At 45.2% G+C, this 18901-nt stretch overlaps 1 protein-coding gene across 22 annotated transcripts in view; it reads right to left on the reverse strand.

Annotated features, from left to right (window-relative positions):
- Positions 1–18901, reverse strand: part of RBPMS (RNA binding protein, mRNA processing factor) — a 173209-nt gene that overhangs the window by 19467 nt on the left and 134841 nt on the right. For 18 of the 22 annotated variants that reach the window (XM_038560187.1, XM_038560184.1, XM_038560185.1 and 15 more), the window contains one exon: positions 5209–5339. The exons of 2 other annotated variants lie outside the window; for them this stretch is intronic. In XM_038560187.1, coding sequence (XP_038416115.1) covers positions 5209–5339 — 131 coding nt within the window. Of the gene's footprint in view, positions 1–2264; positions 2493–5208; positions 5340–18901 lie in introns of those variants that run through there. 2 more of the 22 variants (XM_038560198.1, XM_038560199.1) reach the window with 1 other exon arrangement.

Genomic DNA, 18901 nt, shown 5'->3' on the forward strand with positions numbered 1-18901 from the left:
CTCAGTTCTTCTGAAGGACTCGAGTTCCAGCACAGGCCAAGCCTTATGACTCATGAGGCAGACACAGAGACAGCCCAGAGATGGTGCTGGAAAGGGAGAGGGGTCTCTGTGCTCCCTGCTAAGTGGGAGACACATGCCCAGGGCACACAGGAGGCCGGCGTTGAGAGCACAAGGCCTGGCTGGCCTGCCCTGACCTGGCCTCCTATGGGAGTTAAGCCAGGTGGCTCCCCGACCCGAAAGCTGAGCAAAATCAGGAACTAGACGGGACTAGCACGCTCAGGAGACAAGAGCACCCAGGGGCAGTTTCTCCTCACAGTCTGACCTTCACGGAGCTATAGGTTTAAAGGGAAAGGTACATATCAGAGGATTAACAGTTTCACAGATGTCTAGAGCCTTGAGCCTACAAAGGCAAGCTCTGGAGCCCCTCAAAGCTATGTGCTTCCAGAATGTCACAAGCCCTGGGCTGCAGGGAGACAGTAGCTACTGGACAAAGCCAGGCCTCAAGGACCAGGTCTCAGGCGGTAAGAGCTGATGCCATCCAGGAGGCACAGAAGCAAAGGTCCCAGGTCTCCCAAATCTTCTTCCCTTACTTTTGCAAGGCTGTGGTGCTGAACCCCCCTGCCCAACCTGGCTTTCATCCACCCGACTGGCTGCAGGACCTGCCACTTCCAGCACTGGCTGGAAGCTGAAGTGGTCTTACTGTGTGAGTCCCACCACGTGCCTGGGCAGGAGGCATCACTGCCTTGCTGCTGGGGGCTGTGTGCTCCCTCGAGTCCACACTCACACCTGCCCTGCTTCCCGCCTCCCTCAAGACACTCCCTTGAGCCAGGAGCTTCAATTATACCCCGTGCCAAACCAGATGCTCTTGTGTCTTATTCTCTATGGGACAGAGTTAGTGACATAGGAGACACTTGGTGAAATTAGTTTTTAAAACAAAGTTTAAAGATTCAGTTTGCAGTTGCCTTTTGCTGCTGGGTCAATGCCTGGATGTGGTGGGTGGGTGTGTGGCTCTGCTGTGGGCCCCCACATGCCGTTCCTGGCCCTTCCCTGCCCCATGACCTCTCTTGCTTCCTCATGTGGGATCACAGTTCTCATGGTCCATTTCTATGCTGATTGTAGGTTTAGCCTTCACAGTTTTTCCACTGTGTCACAAGGCACTTCTCAAGGGGCAAGACTTGCCCTGGGGAGTCTCTCAGGCTTTTAAGACCTTCTGTCCTCTCACAGGTAATGGGCTCTGGCCGGAAGCTGGGCAGCATCCCTGGAAGATCGTCTGCTGTCACTCAGGGCAAATGAGGCCTTTGAGAAAGAGATAGGTGCCCAGGACTTGCTCTCAGGACTACTTACCTTTATAAGATTTGGGCCTAACAAGCTGGCTCTGGTCAAGGGTAAATGGCATTCTGCTTCTAGAATGTGATGAGAACAGTGCACTTTATTGGTTTTCTCTCTGCATCGTCAGCAACAAGACTAAATGGCAACAAGTAGCACTGAAGGGGCTGGAAACGGCTGAGATGTGTGGGTACAACCTGGCAGGACTGCTGCTCTCTGCTCGAGAGGACGACTTTCCTAAAAGCCACGGGTGAAACCTTCCCTCCTGTTCACAGGGACTCACAGAATATATGCAATAAATTTCAAATACCAATGACCTGGAGAGTAAACAGGATGACCAGGTCTAAACATGTTCACGATCTTCTTGGAAATCAGCTGTTTGCTGCATCAGATATTTCCTTCATCTTTACGAATGACACAGCAGTAGTGCAGTCTTCAATCCCACTGCCTCAGGCGATAATGTCTCAGAGATAGGATGTGGTGTCAAATAAGCATCTTCAATTTAGAGATGGAGGCACCAGGCTGGAGCTGAGCTACAAGACGAAACTCCTGATCTTCAATGACAGTCTCTGCCCCCTGGGTCCTCTCTGGATCAGGGTGGATAGACTGGAAAACACATCTAATTTGCTTCAAATGGGCTTCTGATGGCGAGTCACACTATCTCTGCTGAAGCAAGATCTCCTGGGAGCGGTGACCCACAGACACTAGACAGAGAATCTTCCAACGTGCAGCTCTTGATGGTTTGGGAGCCCAAGAAGAGACCAGCAGCAGTAGTGAGGCCTCAGCTCCAGGCCGGGTCTCCCCTGGAGACTCTGAGGCCACCTCCCATGTGGTATGTGCTCAGCGTCACAGACCCAATTATCCCATAATCTCAGAGATAACCTCTCAGCTCCAAACTCGCATCACCATGAAAACAAAACGCTGCAGTCTACTTGAGATAATTTTTGCTCTGATTAAAATTTTTATTGAAATCTCTCAAATGTTACCAAGAAATAATTTTTGCAAAATGGGGGAAAAATAGCTAACAAGCAAATTCAACATGGGAGCTCCCTCTGCTGGTCTGCAGTAGGTTGGTATGTTACAAACACATTCCCAGAGACAAATCTAATTTGCTGGAGAAGTGGACAAAAGACAGGTGTGTTGGGCTTTGCCTCAGGAGAGAAACACTAGAAGAAAAAAAAAATCCAAGTCTCAAAACAGAGCACAACATTGCTAAGAAAAGCAAAATAATATAAACACTTCTCCAAAAACATACAGTAAGCTCTCCAAACAAAACCAGAATCATCCACTAAAGGGATGCTCCATTTTAGTCTTCCCCACTGCTCTATTCTCTCAGGCCCTTTAGGTGAAGGTTAAGCTCTGATTCCCTTGTCTTTGCCTCCAAGTCTCTTCTCACAGGCTTCTCATCTACTTAAAGAAGAAAGATCCAAGGAGTCAGTAGAGCGAGGCCTTTCCAAAATTCCAACAAAGAATAAGTCTTTGGTGAGCCAGCACTGAGGTGTGGAAACAGCAAGGCCTCGGATCAGGTGACCTGGCTCCAGTCACAGTAGAGCCACTCACGACTTTTGAGAACTCTCCATCTTCTTTGGTCTGTCTCCTCAACTGTAAAATGGGCCAGACCTGCTGATCGGGAAAGCCTCTACCAGTTCATTCTAGGAGTCTCATCTTGGACAAAGAAATTTAAATAACCATATCTGTTCATGAGCCTTTAGAATACAGAACCCAAGCTTGCGCTGGGAATGACTCCAAACAAGCTGTGGGGTTGAGCACAAGGATCTCTCTGATTTCAGATGAAAGTTCCACCAACTCTAGGACCGATGTGGCGGAGCCAAGTGGATTCCAGGTTGAGAAAGTCTCAAGATCAAGGAAGAACTCACAGGGGAGGGTGCCACCATGGGCAATACATCCCACCAAGTTCTTGGTTGAGTCCATCTAATCTTGGCACTGTCTCTAACCTTTCTCACAATGGGCATGGGTTTTCTAATCCCTTAAGACTCTTCAATTCCTTTTTCCACCTACCCCCAGACATACTTTGGATTTCACCCACCATATGAAACAAGAGTAATGTTATTAAGGCCCAAAAGCCATCATTCCCGATCCTTTATGGCCACTGTTAATTCTTGCTTTTCCAGGGCAATAGTGAAAAGCTTTACTGATTAACAAAGCCACCAACACTCAAAATACACGGCACACTTGGCACTGTTCCACAGTACTAGCAACATTTGCCTCAAGTGTCTGTTAATCTGTATTTAGGCAGTCTAGGAAGAGGAAAGGAAGACCAATCCATGGATGGCGGGGGCGGGCCCAACAACAGGGAGGGCCTCTCTGAGTCATTCCCCACCATCTATGAAGTTACCCCCAAGGCCACCGCAAACATTTCAATGACTCAGCAGAAGATATTCATGGGCTCATATTTTGTCCCTTCTCCCTCCCCCTTGCCACCTACAAGGACACTGAGCCCTGACAAGGACTGAGGTGGAAGCAGCAGTGAGGGAAGCGAAAGCAGAAAGCACAGCTGATATGGTCACTGGGCATCAGGCTCTGAATCCTGCTGCTACCATAGGTCACGTTCTGTGCTAGGTGCTCTCAACCACCATCATCTACTTTTCCCTCACCATTGATTCGACTTTCTACCTCTTTCTGCCAACACCAGGGGTCATCACTTCAGGGGCCTAGGCACCAAGGCCCTCTCTTTGTAGTTTGCCTGTGCAGCAGCAGGGAAGCTGGGCTGTCCGTGTGTGCAAAGAGCAATGACAACTCAGCTGGAACAGAATGGAAGCATACACAGCCAGCACCACGCCTGACCCCACAGCCTATAAGGATGTTAGCCAGGGGGCTGCCTGGCCGTGTTTTATAAAACCCTGTGTGTTCTGTACAACATGAAAGAGTTTTAAGTCAGAAGGAAGAGTTTTCTGGGAAACTATATTTCATCCAGCCTTGTAAATAAACACTAAGCAAAAAAGACAAAAATCCCCAACCTGCCTGTCTAGGCCAACTGTTTTTTTCAGAAATGAGGCTTTCCTGCTTTTAGAGGAATTTCACGTGCATTAAGACGAATGAAATTTCATGCTTTCTTATTTGCTATTGATCATCACTCTGAACCCTAATGGTTATCACTACTGTTTGTATTAAGAGCAACGTTTTTCTTTTCACAGGGAGAGGAGGGGCTGCTATGTAGATCGTAATCTTTGTGAAGAAACCAGGGAGTTTATAAAACTCAGGCTATTATTAACTCAGAAGGAAAGTAAGTCCAGAGGCCCTCAGCTCAACCTGTAATTACATTCTCCACACTACACTGTCCCTCCTTTTTCTACAGGGCTTCCTTGAGGTGGCAGAAAGGAACCCCTAATCTCTCCTGTAACAAGTGTAAGCTATCCTGGAAACTTCCAACTTTCCCCCAATTTTTCCAGTTTCCCCCAACTTTTTCAGTCACTGAATCTCCTAGAACACGAGAGCAGCAATCTCTCAGTACACAGGTACACACAGAGACATGTAACTCCCGCACAAGTGCACACCTTCCTCCGCAGCCCTTGCACACGACCAGGCACACACACACGACCGTGTTCTAGTGACGCCCTCTGGCTGGCTGGGGGCTGGGGAGGGAACCTGTGCCCAATCTCTCGTGTGTGACATGAGGGTGAGATCATTAAGGAGGAGAGAGGTGTCATCTGGGGCAAACATCAGGCAGTGGGTGATATCATTGCTGTCAGACGGTCCTCAAGTCCCGGAGGAGTGTCAGCTTGATTTAGAGGGGATCATTAATCTCCTGAAGGTGGGTCTGTTAGCTGGATAGGTGTTAGTTGTACGGTGTGCTCTGGGGAACCGAGTTGGAAAGGACTGGTGATGGGGTGAGTGAAGTCGTGGCCGATGGGTATAAATTACCTGGGCATGCAGTGAAGCGGGATAGGTGAAAGCAGGAGGAGGTAGAGCAGGCGCTAACTCCGCTGGGTACAGAGGGTACGGGGCCCACACTTCAGGGCTACTGGGGTAAAGTGCAGGCACTGTGAGCTCGTCTGCAAGAAAAGAATAAGGGAAGAGTTAGTGGTTACAAACAGCTACTTTCAAATCAGAAACAAACCACCACAAATAACCCCACACCCCAAACAATGTCAGAAGTCAAATTACTCTCATTCTTTTAATAACCTGTTGGTTTGGGTCCTGAAACTCTAAGCAAGGGAACGGTAAATACAAAGTGAAAAAAAGCAACAGGCATCTGCTGCCTGTCTGGCCTGCTGGGACCTCAGGCCTGGGATCTGCCCTGGACACTCTGATGTCTTTCCAACTACAGTCGGGGGAACATAAGAACAGTGGGGATTTCCTGCACAAAACCGCACACGTGGCCCTCTAAGAAAAAGAGGAAGAAAGAGGACGGGTAGGAGATATCCCATGAAAATCCACTGCAGAGAGAATTGGGAGAACAATGGTTTATTGGCAGGGCCATGACAGGCCAGAACGACTATAGGACTTCTGTGATTATCAGAGTAATTACTACTGACAAATAGATCATGGTCACCAAGCACTTCCCATTTAGCCCACGGAAGCACAGGGCCAGACACTGTGCCTACAGGGCATTTAAGATGTCAAAAATGCAGAGAACAGAAGTGAAAAAGCCTGGAGTATCTTGATTAAAGTTAAGCTCCACAAAGATGCAATTTAGAACATTCCGTAGTTGCTGCTTACACTGGTCTAAATTTGATTCCATTCAGGTCAAGCTGCAGTTTGCCAGATTGAAGGGCAAGTCCCCAAGGCTCAGAATGTATCAGGAAGCAATCCATTAAAGTAACAGAAAACACATGAGGGAGCGTCTCCGCAAAGAAAAAAAAATCATCAATCGATAGTTATGAATCTGGACTCTGTGAAGCAGCAATCTCAATATGTGCTTTTATCACCTGTCAAAATCTGAAATCAAGTAGGCCAAGGATGCTAGCTGGGACTGCTGAAGGAGTCAGGAAAAGGCGACTGTCATAAAGCCATTAGTGACTCTGCCATTCAGGACTTTCCAGAAGTCCAGAGTGCATGTGACCCAAGGTCAACAGAGTCATTTCACTCCTTCCCACATGTAAGAAGCCACCCCAGGGCTGCTCATTCTGGGTCTTCCTCATGCTCCCAGCCTCCCCCCCTCCCAAACTGTGGCTGTGGGCAGGGGGCTAGAAACAGAAAACCTATCCTGAGTGTGATGTGGGGAGTGCTCTACGGGGCAACCGGAAAGAAGCTGAGCCTGTGGGTGCCTGTGGACCCCTGGTGAGTTTTTCCCACAGTCAGTCAGCATGGCAAGAGCTTCTGAGAAGATGGTGGGAGTCCTGGGCTGATTGAGGACTATCCCTTCAGAGGGCTACACTGTGGCTGGATGGACTCCCTGACTCCCTCCCTCAACAAGGCAGTTCAAATGTCCTCTTCAGACCTGGTGAGGGGAGTGCAGCCTGCTTGTAGATTAGGCTGGAGAGTGTAGCCCAAAGAGGAGACTCACAATTATTATTTGAACAGGTACACACAGTAACATCCTAAGTTTCTTCAAATGATCAGGTCTATACCATCTACCTCCAGTTCTAGGGTGTGTAGGTGTTTCTAGTTTCGGTCAGAAAATTCCTTATGGAGGGGTCAGGAGAACACTTCACAGACCCCTATGTTTCCGGTTATGACAAGACCAGACCATATGATTTCTATTAGAGCAAATCTTGTGGGAGCCCCGCTCGTGGAAACTAACTGCTGCCAGAACCCAGGCCTCGGATTTTAAACAAACAACCGTTCTCAGGAATGGCAAGCTATTACTGTTGTTGTTGGTACTATTATTTCAGCTACCGTGCTATTTTAAGACCTTCTGAGTCTTAAAAAAAAAAAAAAAAAAAAAAGTCAAGAGAGTCTCAGGACCTAGCATGTGAATGTCTCAGTCCAAGCTCGCTCAGCCCTACTGTGACAGCAGAGGACTCTAACTGCCATCAATGGGGGTGCTATGCAGCACTATGAGGGGGCCTGCAGCCTGATGGTGGCACTTCCTCATCCTGTTACCTCACAACAACTGGCCAAGATGGGGGTACTCTTATCTGATAGATTTTTCTCTAGCAAGTTTTAGAAATGAAATGAGAGGTTTTTTTAAAGATATCTGATCCTAAAGAAATAAATAATAGAGACAGGTGGAATCAGGGTTTCAATCTCAGCCTCAACTGATAGGATTTACAATTTCCAGATATTTCCAAATTTCTATCCTAAAGCATCAGTTCCCATTGGGTCTAGACTGACACTTGGAAACTATTCACTAACATGCACAAACCTAGCCCAGCAAGATGGGGCATCTGCTTCCAAATCTCCCACACCCAAAGCTGCTGAGTTAACAGCAGAAGTCAGATAGTGAAGTGGAAGCCTAAGAGAGATTGGAGTGAAATGAGACTTGATCAGTTCTTTCATACCTCTCATCATCTCTCCTGTCTCCCCTTGAGAAGGAATTTAGAGTTACCACAAATGTCAAGAGACATGCAACATATAGTGGGCTCGTCAGGAGGAGAAGTGGAGGATGAACTCAAAATGTACCAGTGGAGATGTTCTAAGCTGGAGAGTACTAGTTTAGAGGAGGGCAGTTGAGGAGGATTTCTCACAACCAAGTTCCCAAGGGTTGGCTAGTGAGAGCCCAGGAAGGGAAGATCCAGGTCTTAAGTCTGCACCCCTGGGGCCACCTCTGAGACTAGCATTTAGTGTTTAATAATGTTTCTTGGATTAAATAGTACCTGGTGGAAAATTCTAAAAATTGTTTAAAGATATACCACTGTTTTGTTAAAGGAGTTTAAACTATCCATAGGAACCAGATCTAAAATTTCCCAATCCTTTCAGTATTTATCACACTAAAACAAAAATGAAACAAAAAGCAAAAAGGAGGCGCAAACCAGAAGAGTGACTTTCAAAGTTCAAAATAAAAGCAATGCAACCCTTTCTCTTCAAATGAATTTTTCTCAGAATCCCTTTTTAAGTAGAAGTGTAGCAAAATTTGGTTGCTTTGATGGCAGTGGTGGTGGTTGTGGTGGCGACGGTGGGGTAGCTGGAAGATCTCAACCCCTACAACAGTCCCAAAGGTCTGCCAGGGTTCCAGAGAATAGTCTGAAAACTGTGTTTACAGCTGCGCTCACCCACAGACCGGTTTTTAAAGTAAGCTCCTCTTCCACGTCCTCTGAAGGAGCGCATTCCTCCGGCTCCGGCTCCGGGAACCCCACCTGGGGGCAGGGGTGTGAGCTGCTAGAGCAGGGGGAAGAGACAAAGAACCCTGGACCTGGGATAGAAGCAGACAGGCTCTCCTGACACAGGCTTCAGTGCCCAGAGTACCATGGACTGCAGAGGCAGTCCTCCAGGGAGTGTTTAGGGCCTCAAAAAGTATAGAAAAATCTAAGCCAGAAAATACAGCAGGTGACATGAAAGGAAGAAACGTGAGTAAACCAGGGCAAGCTATTTACTCCTTCCTCCACACTCCTGGATCCTGGCCCTACCTTCGCATCTGCACTGTAGCCCTGAAGAGTCCCTTACAGTACGGCGTGTCCTGAGCAGCATCAGCATCCTAGCTCCACTGAAGACCTACTGAGTCAGAATTCGGCCCTCTAGGTGAATCTGATGTATGCCTCAGTTTGAGAACCACTGCTTTAAGTTGTCTTCTTGTCTATCTTACTGTATTATTTGATGCTTGTGCAAATTATGCATTTTGCCTTCAGAGAGCTTACAGTATGTTGTTACCTGCTATATAGCAGTTTGTTCAATGAGTGGACGAAACACCCTAGGAAAGAAAATGCAAATGAAAGCAATAATTCTAGATTTGTTTTGTGAGAGAAATTGGAGGGGACGAGCAGACCCAACCTGACATCCTTTGTTTGGCTCAGAACCCCTAGTAACAGAGCACTACAGGCACAATGGGGACCGGCAGACCAGGTAAGGATCACATCTGTGGTAAAGCAGCCCTCAGAGACACCTACATTTCACTAGGAAGCTGAGGACACTCTGAAGAGTCACATACTTTCCTTTGACAGAAGAGGATAGTGAGGTGAATGAGCTTTTGCATTTGCATACTCCTTCCTGGTTGCCAATATGGTCTTAAGAAAATTATAGCAGCTGAAGGGACAGGCTTTCCCTAACTCAGGACCTTCACACAGATTCCCAACTGAAGGAGCAAGCCACAGCAGGGGAGCAGCATGGCTCAGGTGGGCTTCTGGCTTCCTCAGTTGGCCTATCCTGCTAAAAACTTCCTAAGATGGAAAAGCTGAAGAAAGAGAAAGTTTGCTGCCCTGGGCCCATTAGAATGAGTAGAGTTCAAGGAGGGGGTGAGACTCCCCCTGACAAGAGAGGCTCCTGACCACCCAGAGTGAGCCAGGCCTCAGTGAGCAGAGGGATCAGCAGGCCAGAGCTTTTTGTCTAGGCCTAATCCGACCCTCTCCTGAGAGGGTGGGTCAGGCCTTTCCCACTGCCCTAGATCTGGCTACATCCTCTCTCCTTTAGCATGTCTGAGGATGTTTTTGAGGGCTCCCAATATACATCTGAATAAGCCTTTTTCTTAGCATAAGAATATGCAATCAGAAGAGCTCAAACTAAATTCTGACAAACAAGACTAGAAACTTCCCCAACTCCACCTTTCAATCCCTTTGGAAAGGAAAAAAACTGCAGTGTCTGATGAAGGTTTAAACTGCAAGAGCTCACTAAGATCAGCCAGTCTGCCTTTTCATTTTGGATGAGAAAACAAACATGCAGAAAGGTGAAGGTTCCAGTCTAACGTCACACTGAAACAGATAAACGACTCTCAGAAACGAGAGCAAGAGGAACAAGGACAATCTTTAATGGACTTAACCTGTGTACAGCTGAGAACACAAGGTCTAAGAACTTTAAAGTCAGTATTTACTTTGCTTGCCTCTTGGATATTTTTATTTGGAAATATTCCACAGCAATCTCATACTCAATATGTCTGAAACTAAACAAAGTCCCTCCAATGGCCTTTGTTTTCTCTTTGGTTCCTGATTTCGCCAAGCCATGGTGACCTGGTAGTTTTTCACCAAGGTCCTACCAAATTCGGCCATCATCCACTTTGATCTTAATTACCATTGCAGGATTACCGAAAATGCCTCTCTTTACAGTCCTCCTGGCAGCCATGCTTCAGCCAGGACAACTTTTAAAGTACACAATTTTGCAATGTCACTCTCCTGCTTAAAACCCTTCTATGATTTTGCCTTGCTCTCAGGACAGCGTCTGAACTCCAGGTATCATGCCCAAGAAGACTACACATGATCCTGCCCCTCATCTCAACCTTTGCAGACCTGCCTCTCACCTGGTTCCCCATCATGGTCTAGGATTAAGTCCTTTTAATTGCTTGACTGTGCCTGGTTCTTTTCTTTCAACTGGCTTAACCCTTGCTCATTCTTCAAAGGACTCCATTTAGATGTCATATCCTTGGGTAGAGGGGAGGGGGCAGGGAGAACCTTCTCCATGCTCTACTGGGTCTTTTATCTCCTGGCCATAGCACTTATCTCCAGGACTGTAAGTTCTCACTCTTAGCTCATCATATGCCTAGCATAGTGTATCAGAAAGTATCAACAAGTTTCAGAAAGTATCATTTGCTCCATACTGGATAAAACCAAGGGAGAAAGAAGGTAACTTCTATCTTGCCCTTCAGAGGAGGAAATGATCAAATTGTAGGTTAATTCAATTCTATGTGGGAGAAAAATATACACAAAAAGGATAGATGTGAGAGCATGGAAATGTGACTTCTTAAATAAGATTACATCTCAACTCAGTCTTAATAACACATATTTGCATACATTTTTTATCTACAGCTAAGACCATGTATATCCATTATCATTCTGGACACTCCTTAGAAGCTGTGGAGAAAAGGGTAAGAATGGGTGGTCTCATTTTAACAATAAGAAAAAAAAACCTATCCAAGGTCTCATAGTTAACTGGTCTGAACTGGGACCAGAACCCTTGTCTGTTGTCTCATGGTTCAGGGTCCCTTCCATACACCATCCTGTCCCCCCACTACCCACTACTTGTGGTGGGGACAGGCCTTAAGAGTGCAGATGGTCTTCATCTCTAGTTTTTAGCATACTCAGTTTACTAGAATAAATCTAGGGACAAAAGTCCTTCAGAAGAGCTTGCCTGACAGAAAAAAGAACTTGACCAGAAAACACAAAAAGCCCAAACGTAATGAAAAATTCCATTTTTAATGAAAATCAATTTTGAAACAAGAAAAATAAATCAAAGGCTGTTCAACAACCAACTCCCACTCACATACCTCACAAGTAGCTGATCCATGTCTGTTAAGTAAACCCCTCAAAAATCAGTGTTATGAGGCCAATTCTTCGGAGGACTATCCAATCAGGACACACTATCTTCTAATATCAGGGCTAAGAATGCAGCACATGCCAGCTTCTGTGGCACAGCACACAATGAGTGGGACAGTATCCTCCCCCAATTCACATTCCTCTGGAAACTTTTTTGAAAACAGCAATTTTGCCAGTCTACTCTGATTATTTAAGGATCTTGAGATGAAATCATCCTGAATTTAGTGAGGACACTAAATCCAATGACTGGTGTCCTTCTGAGAACAGAGGGCACAGAGGAGAAGGTGATGTGAAGATGGAGAAAGAGACTAGAATGACGTGTCTACAAACCAAGGAATGCCGAGGATGGCTGGCAGCCATCAGAGTTAAGAGAGGCACGAGATATTTTCCCTCTTGGAGCCTCCACAAAGAACAAGCACTGATGACACCTTGATTTCAGACTTCTGTCCTCCTAAACTACGAGAAAACATATTTGTTTTCAGCCACTCACTGGTGGTAATTTATTACGGTAGCCCTAGGAAAGGACCGGTCCCAGGGAAGGCCACACACTTCACTGGCTCCCCAAGAAAAGAAGTGTAAGCGAAGAATCAAAAGGTTTGTGAAAAGCTCAAAGGACGTCCTCAGCACCACCCAGCACAAATCACAAAGGCAATTTCTGCATTCTACACATTCTGCTAATTGTAGCAAATGCTGCAGACATCATGAGAAATCAAGTCTGTGCTCGGCTCTCCTCCACTCCTACTTTTTTAAAAAAATATTTTATTTATTCATGGGGGGGGGGGGGGGGGGGAGGGCCACGTAGAGACATAGGCAGAGGGAGAAGCAGGCTCCACACAGGGAGCCCGACGTGGGACTCGATCCCGGTCTCCAGGATCAGGCCCTGGGCTGAAGGCGGCGCTAAACTGCCAAGCCACCCGGGCTGCCCCATCTCCTACCTACTCCTTATGATAGCCCTTGGCCACTTCCACTGTTTCAGTTATGAATTCTGTCTACAATAACTCATTAAACTACAGCTTTGGTTTCTACTCCAATGTCAATATTCCCAACTCCTCCAACTCATCTACAAGCAAACTGTCACTCACAACCAAGTCCTCTTCTCACTTCCCCTCATTTGCCTTTATCCCATGTTTTCAGGTTCAGAGTTTCCTTCATTTCCCATATCCAAACAGCTGCTAAAGCCTATTAATAGTAAAGATGACAAAGATACTGATAACAATGACTGTAATCTGTAGTAACAGAGCAGGTTTACCAAGCACGGAAAGTGTGCCACACGCTGCGCTAGTGGCTCCTCCTGGGAAATATGAACATTTGCTCCTCCTACACAGCGAGGAAGCAGAGGCACACAGAGGTTAGTAAAGAACTAGTACATGACTCACGGAAAGTGACAGAACCAGGATGTGAATCAGTCCTCTCAGTCCAGAATCCAGCCCCTCACTTCCCTGCCTCTCCACACCGATTATGTTTCCTCCAGGCCTTTCTCACCATCTTTTCCTTTCCACTTCTACTTCTACCACCCAATTGCAGGTTCTAGTCACCTACACTGATTTCACAGCTGCCTGACTTTTGAACTGGCTTCCTGCTAACTTCCACCCTCTCTCCACTCCCTTTTTTCCTCCTGGAGCAACCCTTCAAATCTGCAGGAAGGCCAATCCAGACCCACAAATTAAGTATGCCAAGGAAATTCCAAAACCAACTTGGTCTTGATTCAGCTGGCCCAGAGTCACTTCCTCTCTAGTTAATGGTTTTTTTTTCCGTCAAGCCTGAGCCGTCACTGCTCTTAAGGGTCCCCCTTCTTTTGTTACTGTCCAGCTGTTCCAGGCCAAAAAACCAGCCAATACAATCCGTGATTTTAAATGGATTTGATTCCTGATCTGAGAGCTAAAGGGTACCCAGAGCATAGGCTGGAAGAAAACTGCTCCTCTGGGGACTTAATTCAAGTCACTACTATTATGCTTCTCACCACCCGACACATTCATTCCTTTTCTGTCCCAAGACCCACAATTACAGGGGTGAGGGTTCCCCAGCCCTTCTCTTGTCAGTTCCTTTCCTAGACACGGGCAATTGAACTTGGAGGGTATTTTGCCAGCCTCTCTGAGACCTTGGATTTCTTAACAACTGCAATCAAATCGAGATGTTTAACAGGAGCTACATTTCCAGAAAGTGCTGGCTTTATATTAACAATACAAAAACATGTGCCCAGCTCCGCTCTGCTCAAGACCTGGCTAAGCTTCACAAGGCTGGACTCACAAGTGTGCCTTTTCAGTGTCTGACACGAAGTAGGCACTCAACAAATATTTCCTGAATGAATATACATACCGTCCCTTTTGCCTAACATATCCACTTCCCCCTCTTCTTCTGTTCTATAACTGTATGGTCAGTTAAAGCGTGTCTTCTGCCTCTTTGTGGCCCAAATGGCCTTTCCATCTGTAGTAGAGAATTTAAATTGTAAAGGAATTTCAGTACTGTACATATGAGTGGTAACATGGCTAGCCTATGGGGCTATTCACATACCAAACATCAATAGTAAGGATATTTGTAGGGCACATACTTTGTGCAAAAACACTTCACAGACTTTAACCTATTTATTCTCCACAACCTCCTTCTGAGGTAGGTACTGCTAGTATTATCTCCCTGTCCTGAATGGAGGATGTTAGGGGCTTGGAGAGATTAAATGACAGGCCCAAGGCCATGCAGCTGGAAGCCAAGCCATGGCTCCAGAGCTCATGCATTACCCACCAGGTTAAGATGGTGATTTTGTCCAGCCAAACGCCTTCCCTCAAAACGCTAAGGTTTAACTTCTTAACCCAGTTAGAAAAGATAGGTCACTAACTTCAAAACCAAAACAAAACAAATATTACTTTAGGATAGTGAGTAACATAAGAGGTTATTTTGAAAACATGACAATTCTGATCTGCTTTTCTGAACCATGATGATTTTTAATACTTAAGTTTAATAAGAAAAACGTGCCCACAGGTGATTTTCATATATGTTTTACAAAAACTAGTTAAAAGACCTAATGGTCTATGAACATGGAATAAAAGAAAGAGGAGGCATGAGAAATTGCAGGTTCAGATCCCAGAGAGGATAGACTAGAAATGTCAACAAGCTGTGCTGTACTGAGAATCCTAGAGGCAACAGAAAAGAAGAAACTTCTTCCTTATCTAAACAACATTTAGCCTTTTCCTAAAACTTCCAGTTGCCACTCACCTTTTTTTTTTTTTTCCATTAAGGAGGAAAGCTAAAAAGGGGAGAGGGGAGGTGTTTTCAAGAACAGGGAGAGGCACAGGTGTCTTTTTAATGAAACTGCTACTTGAATAGATCTCTATCTAGTCCATTAAAATGGATCATCAACAAAACCATTTATTAAACTAGAAGCTGCTTGAGTGGGTAGCCCGTGTCTATTTTCCTCACCATTAGATTCTTAGTGCCTAGTGTAGTACCTGTTACAGAGCAGACATTCATAATTTTTAATAAGTGCTGTGTTAGGCATAAATCTTTCAGTACATCTTTTTTTCCTCCTTTGAGATAAATTATAAAAGTAGAAAAACTATGTCTAAAAAAAAAAGAAAAGAAAAACTATGTCTAAGGTGATAAACGTTTTTAAAAAAAGATTAGAGAGAGTGCATGCATGCAGGAGAGCATGTGGGGGGAGGGGCAGAGAAAAGGGGAATCTCCAGCAGACTCCCTGCTGAGGGCCTAAGAACTCAGGACCTTGAGATCACGACCTGAGCCAAAATCAAGAGTGGGACCTCAACCAACTGAGGTGATGAGCATTTTAAAGACCCTGATACATCTTACTTATTGTGTTGAACTGCTTCCCTATTACATTCCCAACAAAAATAGATACATTTATACCAACTTTTATACACGACAACATTGGGAATCATCCTTAAACACAAAACTAAACAAAACCTAACAATTCCATAAGCAAACCATCTTTCCATTATTTTAATGTATATTTCTTTCATAGTTAACAAAGCTGAAGTGATTCTCTGAGTCAGAACAGGTGCTGCCTAGAGAAGTCTTCATTAAGGCCTGTTGATCTCTTGAAAACCCAGAACGGACAACTTTTTTTAAGATTTTTTTTTTTTTTTTTTAAGATTTTTAAGATTATTTATGAAAGACGGGTGGGGGGGGAGAGAGGGAGAGAGAGGGGGAGAGAGGCAGACACACAGGCAGAGGGAGAAGCAGGCTCCATGCAGGGAGGCTGATGCGGGACTCGATCCCGGGTCTCCAGGATCACAACCTGGGCTGAAGGCGGTGTTAAAGCGCTGAGCCACCAGGGCTGCCCTTTATGTACCATTCTTATTTCCTAAATTGTAATCTCCTACTCCTAGCACCTGGATTTAGCACATAGAAGATATTCAATGAAAGTTTATTAAATTTAACTGATATTACCAAGTGGCTGCAACTTCTTATGCTATCAAAAGCATGTAAAATTGAGAAACATTTAATCGATCCAGTGATTTCTAGTCTACCACCTTTTCTTGACTTTTATGAAACTGTCAGTCTAAATCTGTACAGGTTCCAGTCTGGATAAAAAGGCAGAAACTTTAATAACTTGTCACAATTATCAGGTTTAAAGAGATTGAAACTTAGGGAACTGAGGAGTCAGAACCTCAAAACATGCCTTGCAGTACAAATAACAAAAATCCAGACATACAGAAGTATGGCAGCCTTACGGGCCCTGTGGAGTGTGTGTCTTCACTGAGCTCCTGCTCTAGGAGCTCAGCAACCGTCCTCATTTTGTCTCCCCAATTCCCAATCTATGTTCACTGGCTGCCCCCTACTATTTACACCTTTGCTTCATGGACAGGTAATGTCAAGAATATTCACAAGCCATTGGTAGACAATAATATACTGGCTGCAGAACCTGCAAAGATGAGAGGTGGATGGACCACATGGACAAACCTGTCACCCTTGCTTCCCACCTTCTTGGTTTTCTCTCATGCCAGTTTAACCCTGGTCTATATATAGTCTGTTCCTAAAAGAATTCTGAGATAAATAGGAGCGGCTATGTCAAAAAGTTCTATGCATACATTCTTCAACTCAGGAAAATTTATCAAGCTTCATGGAAATAACAACAACAAATAGGCACCAGCTTATGCTAATATTCTGTAACCCAAGAGGCCTTTCCAGTCACCAATAAGAAAGAGCCTATAGATTAAAAAGTGTCAGTCCTATGTAGATGATAAAGACCTAATACAGTAAAATGTCATCTCTAGAGTTGAATAGCTGAGAAGTTTTACTCTTCTTTCTAGCTTCTCAGGTGGTCCTGTAATTTGGACTCCTAGAAATTCAAACTAAAATTTCAACTGTAACATTGAACAAATCCATTAACATAGAGGAGTTGTATGTATCATTTATCATCTTCTTGAGGGAGTGTGGGCACTCCATCCTCCTGTCTGTCCATGCACTGAGAATGATGTACTCAGAGAATGCACCATAGCCACAACCGGGATCCATCAGTGGCCCAACTGCATGTGTCCCAAAGCATTAACATGCTTTTCCCAACTATCCCTGCCCTAGCCTCTAAATGGTACTTGGGGAATAGGAGGAAGACACAAATAACGAGGACATCTATCCCTCATGGCATTGTAGTGATCGTTATTTGAAACAGTATTTCAGTATTTCATTTTTATTTAAAAGATTTTATTTATTCAGGAGATACACAGAGAGAGGCAGAGACACAGGCCAAGGGAGAAGCAGGTCCCCTAAGGGGAGCCTGATGCGGTACTCGATCCCAGGACCTAGGGATCACGACCTGAGCCGAAGGCAGACACTCAACTGCTGAGCTACCCAGGTATTTTATTTATTTTATTTTTTTTTTAAAGATTTTATTTATTTATTCATAGACAGAGAGAGAGGCAGAGACACAGGCAGAGGGAGAGGGAGAAGGAGGCTCCATGCAGGTAGCCCGATGCGGGACTCAATCCCAGGTCTCCAGGATCACACCCCAGGCTGCAGGTGGTACCAAACCACTGCGCCACCAGGGCTGCCCTACCCAGGTATTTTAAACAGTATTTTAAAACTGTCCTGAATGTCTGATCATCATCACCATCCTAAAGAAAGTCTTCCTAAGCATATCGAATGCCTCAGCACCACAATGCTGACAGCTATGGCAGAGGCTGCTAAATGTTGCCCTGTGCTGAGGTGTTTTAAACATGTCTTTCAGGGAGGCTAAACAGCCAACACCTAAGTACAGAAGTCTCACATTGCCAACCACTGGGGATACAAAAAACGATAGGAACAGAGCCATCAGGAGACCTGGAACCTCCGTCTGCAGGTAACAAGGTGGCTAGCACCCAGAAAACTCAGAAACTTTCCCCTTTCCATCTTCTCCAAACTCCTCCCTTGCTTTATTCATTCAGTTCTACCATATGGTGGGGCAGATTAAACTCTGAGTACGCAGCCAAACTCCACTTGTAGAAACATCTGTTGCTGTCTCTGAGCTGCTTCCCTTCGTCCCTCTAGGCTCTCAGAGACAACACAGGCTTCAGATTACCACCGAAGGACAACTCTACCTGCATACTCTGTGACGGCACCAAACAAAATGTTTTTTGAGGGTACTGAACCATGAGGCCACGAGATGGATGAAGAAACTCGGCAGTCACCACTTAGAATAATGAAAAGAGAAGGAGTTAGGTTCTTAAATTAGGCAGCTCAGGGCCAGCATGAATGAAGCAAGGCCACAGTATCCAAAGACTTAGTCAAGACTACTTTCTCCCAAATCTTACTTCTCTGTCACAATGTTTGTAATGAATATTTACTAAGTACCTACTGTAGGCTGATGCTGGATGAATACCAACATCTTTTATTTCTCCAGCCCAAATTTGGGGCAGTGATACAGAGCCACAGAAGGACCCCATTCTCTATAGACTTAAAAGAAATTCCTATTTAATTGAATGTATCTGGGCAAGCCCAGGGTAGGGTGGGGAGAAGAATGTACTTGAGAAAAACTGTGTGGAAATGGAACTCCTTATTAATTTCATAATGGCAGGCTGTTAAGGAAGATGTGATCTGTCATCCGGAAAGGGCTAGAAGAGCCATAAACTCTGCAGGGAGCCAGCAAATGGTCACTGAAAAGAAAACAGACAAGAGAATAATGACTGGCCTTCTTGTGCATTACACATGAGGTAATTCCAGAAATGTGGTGAAAAGTGACTCAGTAAACATCTCACCCAAAAGTCAAACTGGTGTTTCTCATCTTTACATCTTTTAGTAGTACAATGCAGCTAGCTGGAGAACCTCGGACAACCTGCACAATCTAATTTCTT

This window comes from Canis lupus, chromosome 16 (assembly GCF_011100685.1).
Source record: "Canis lupus familiaris isolate Mischka breed German Shepherd chromosome 16, alternate assembly UU_Cfam_GSD_1.0, whole genome shotgun sequence".
Taxonomy (NCBI): domain Eukaryota; kingdom Metazoa; phylum Chordata; class Mammalia; order Carnivora; family Canidae; genus Canis; species Canis lupus.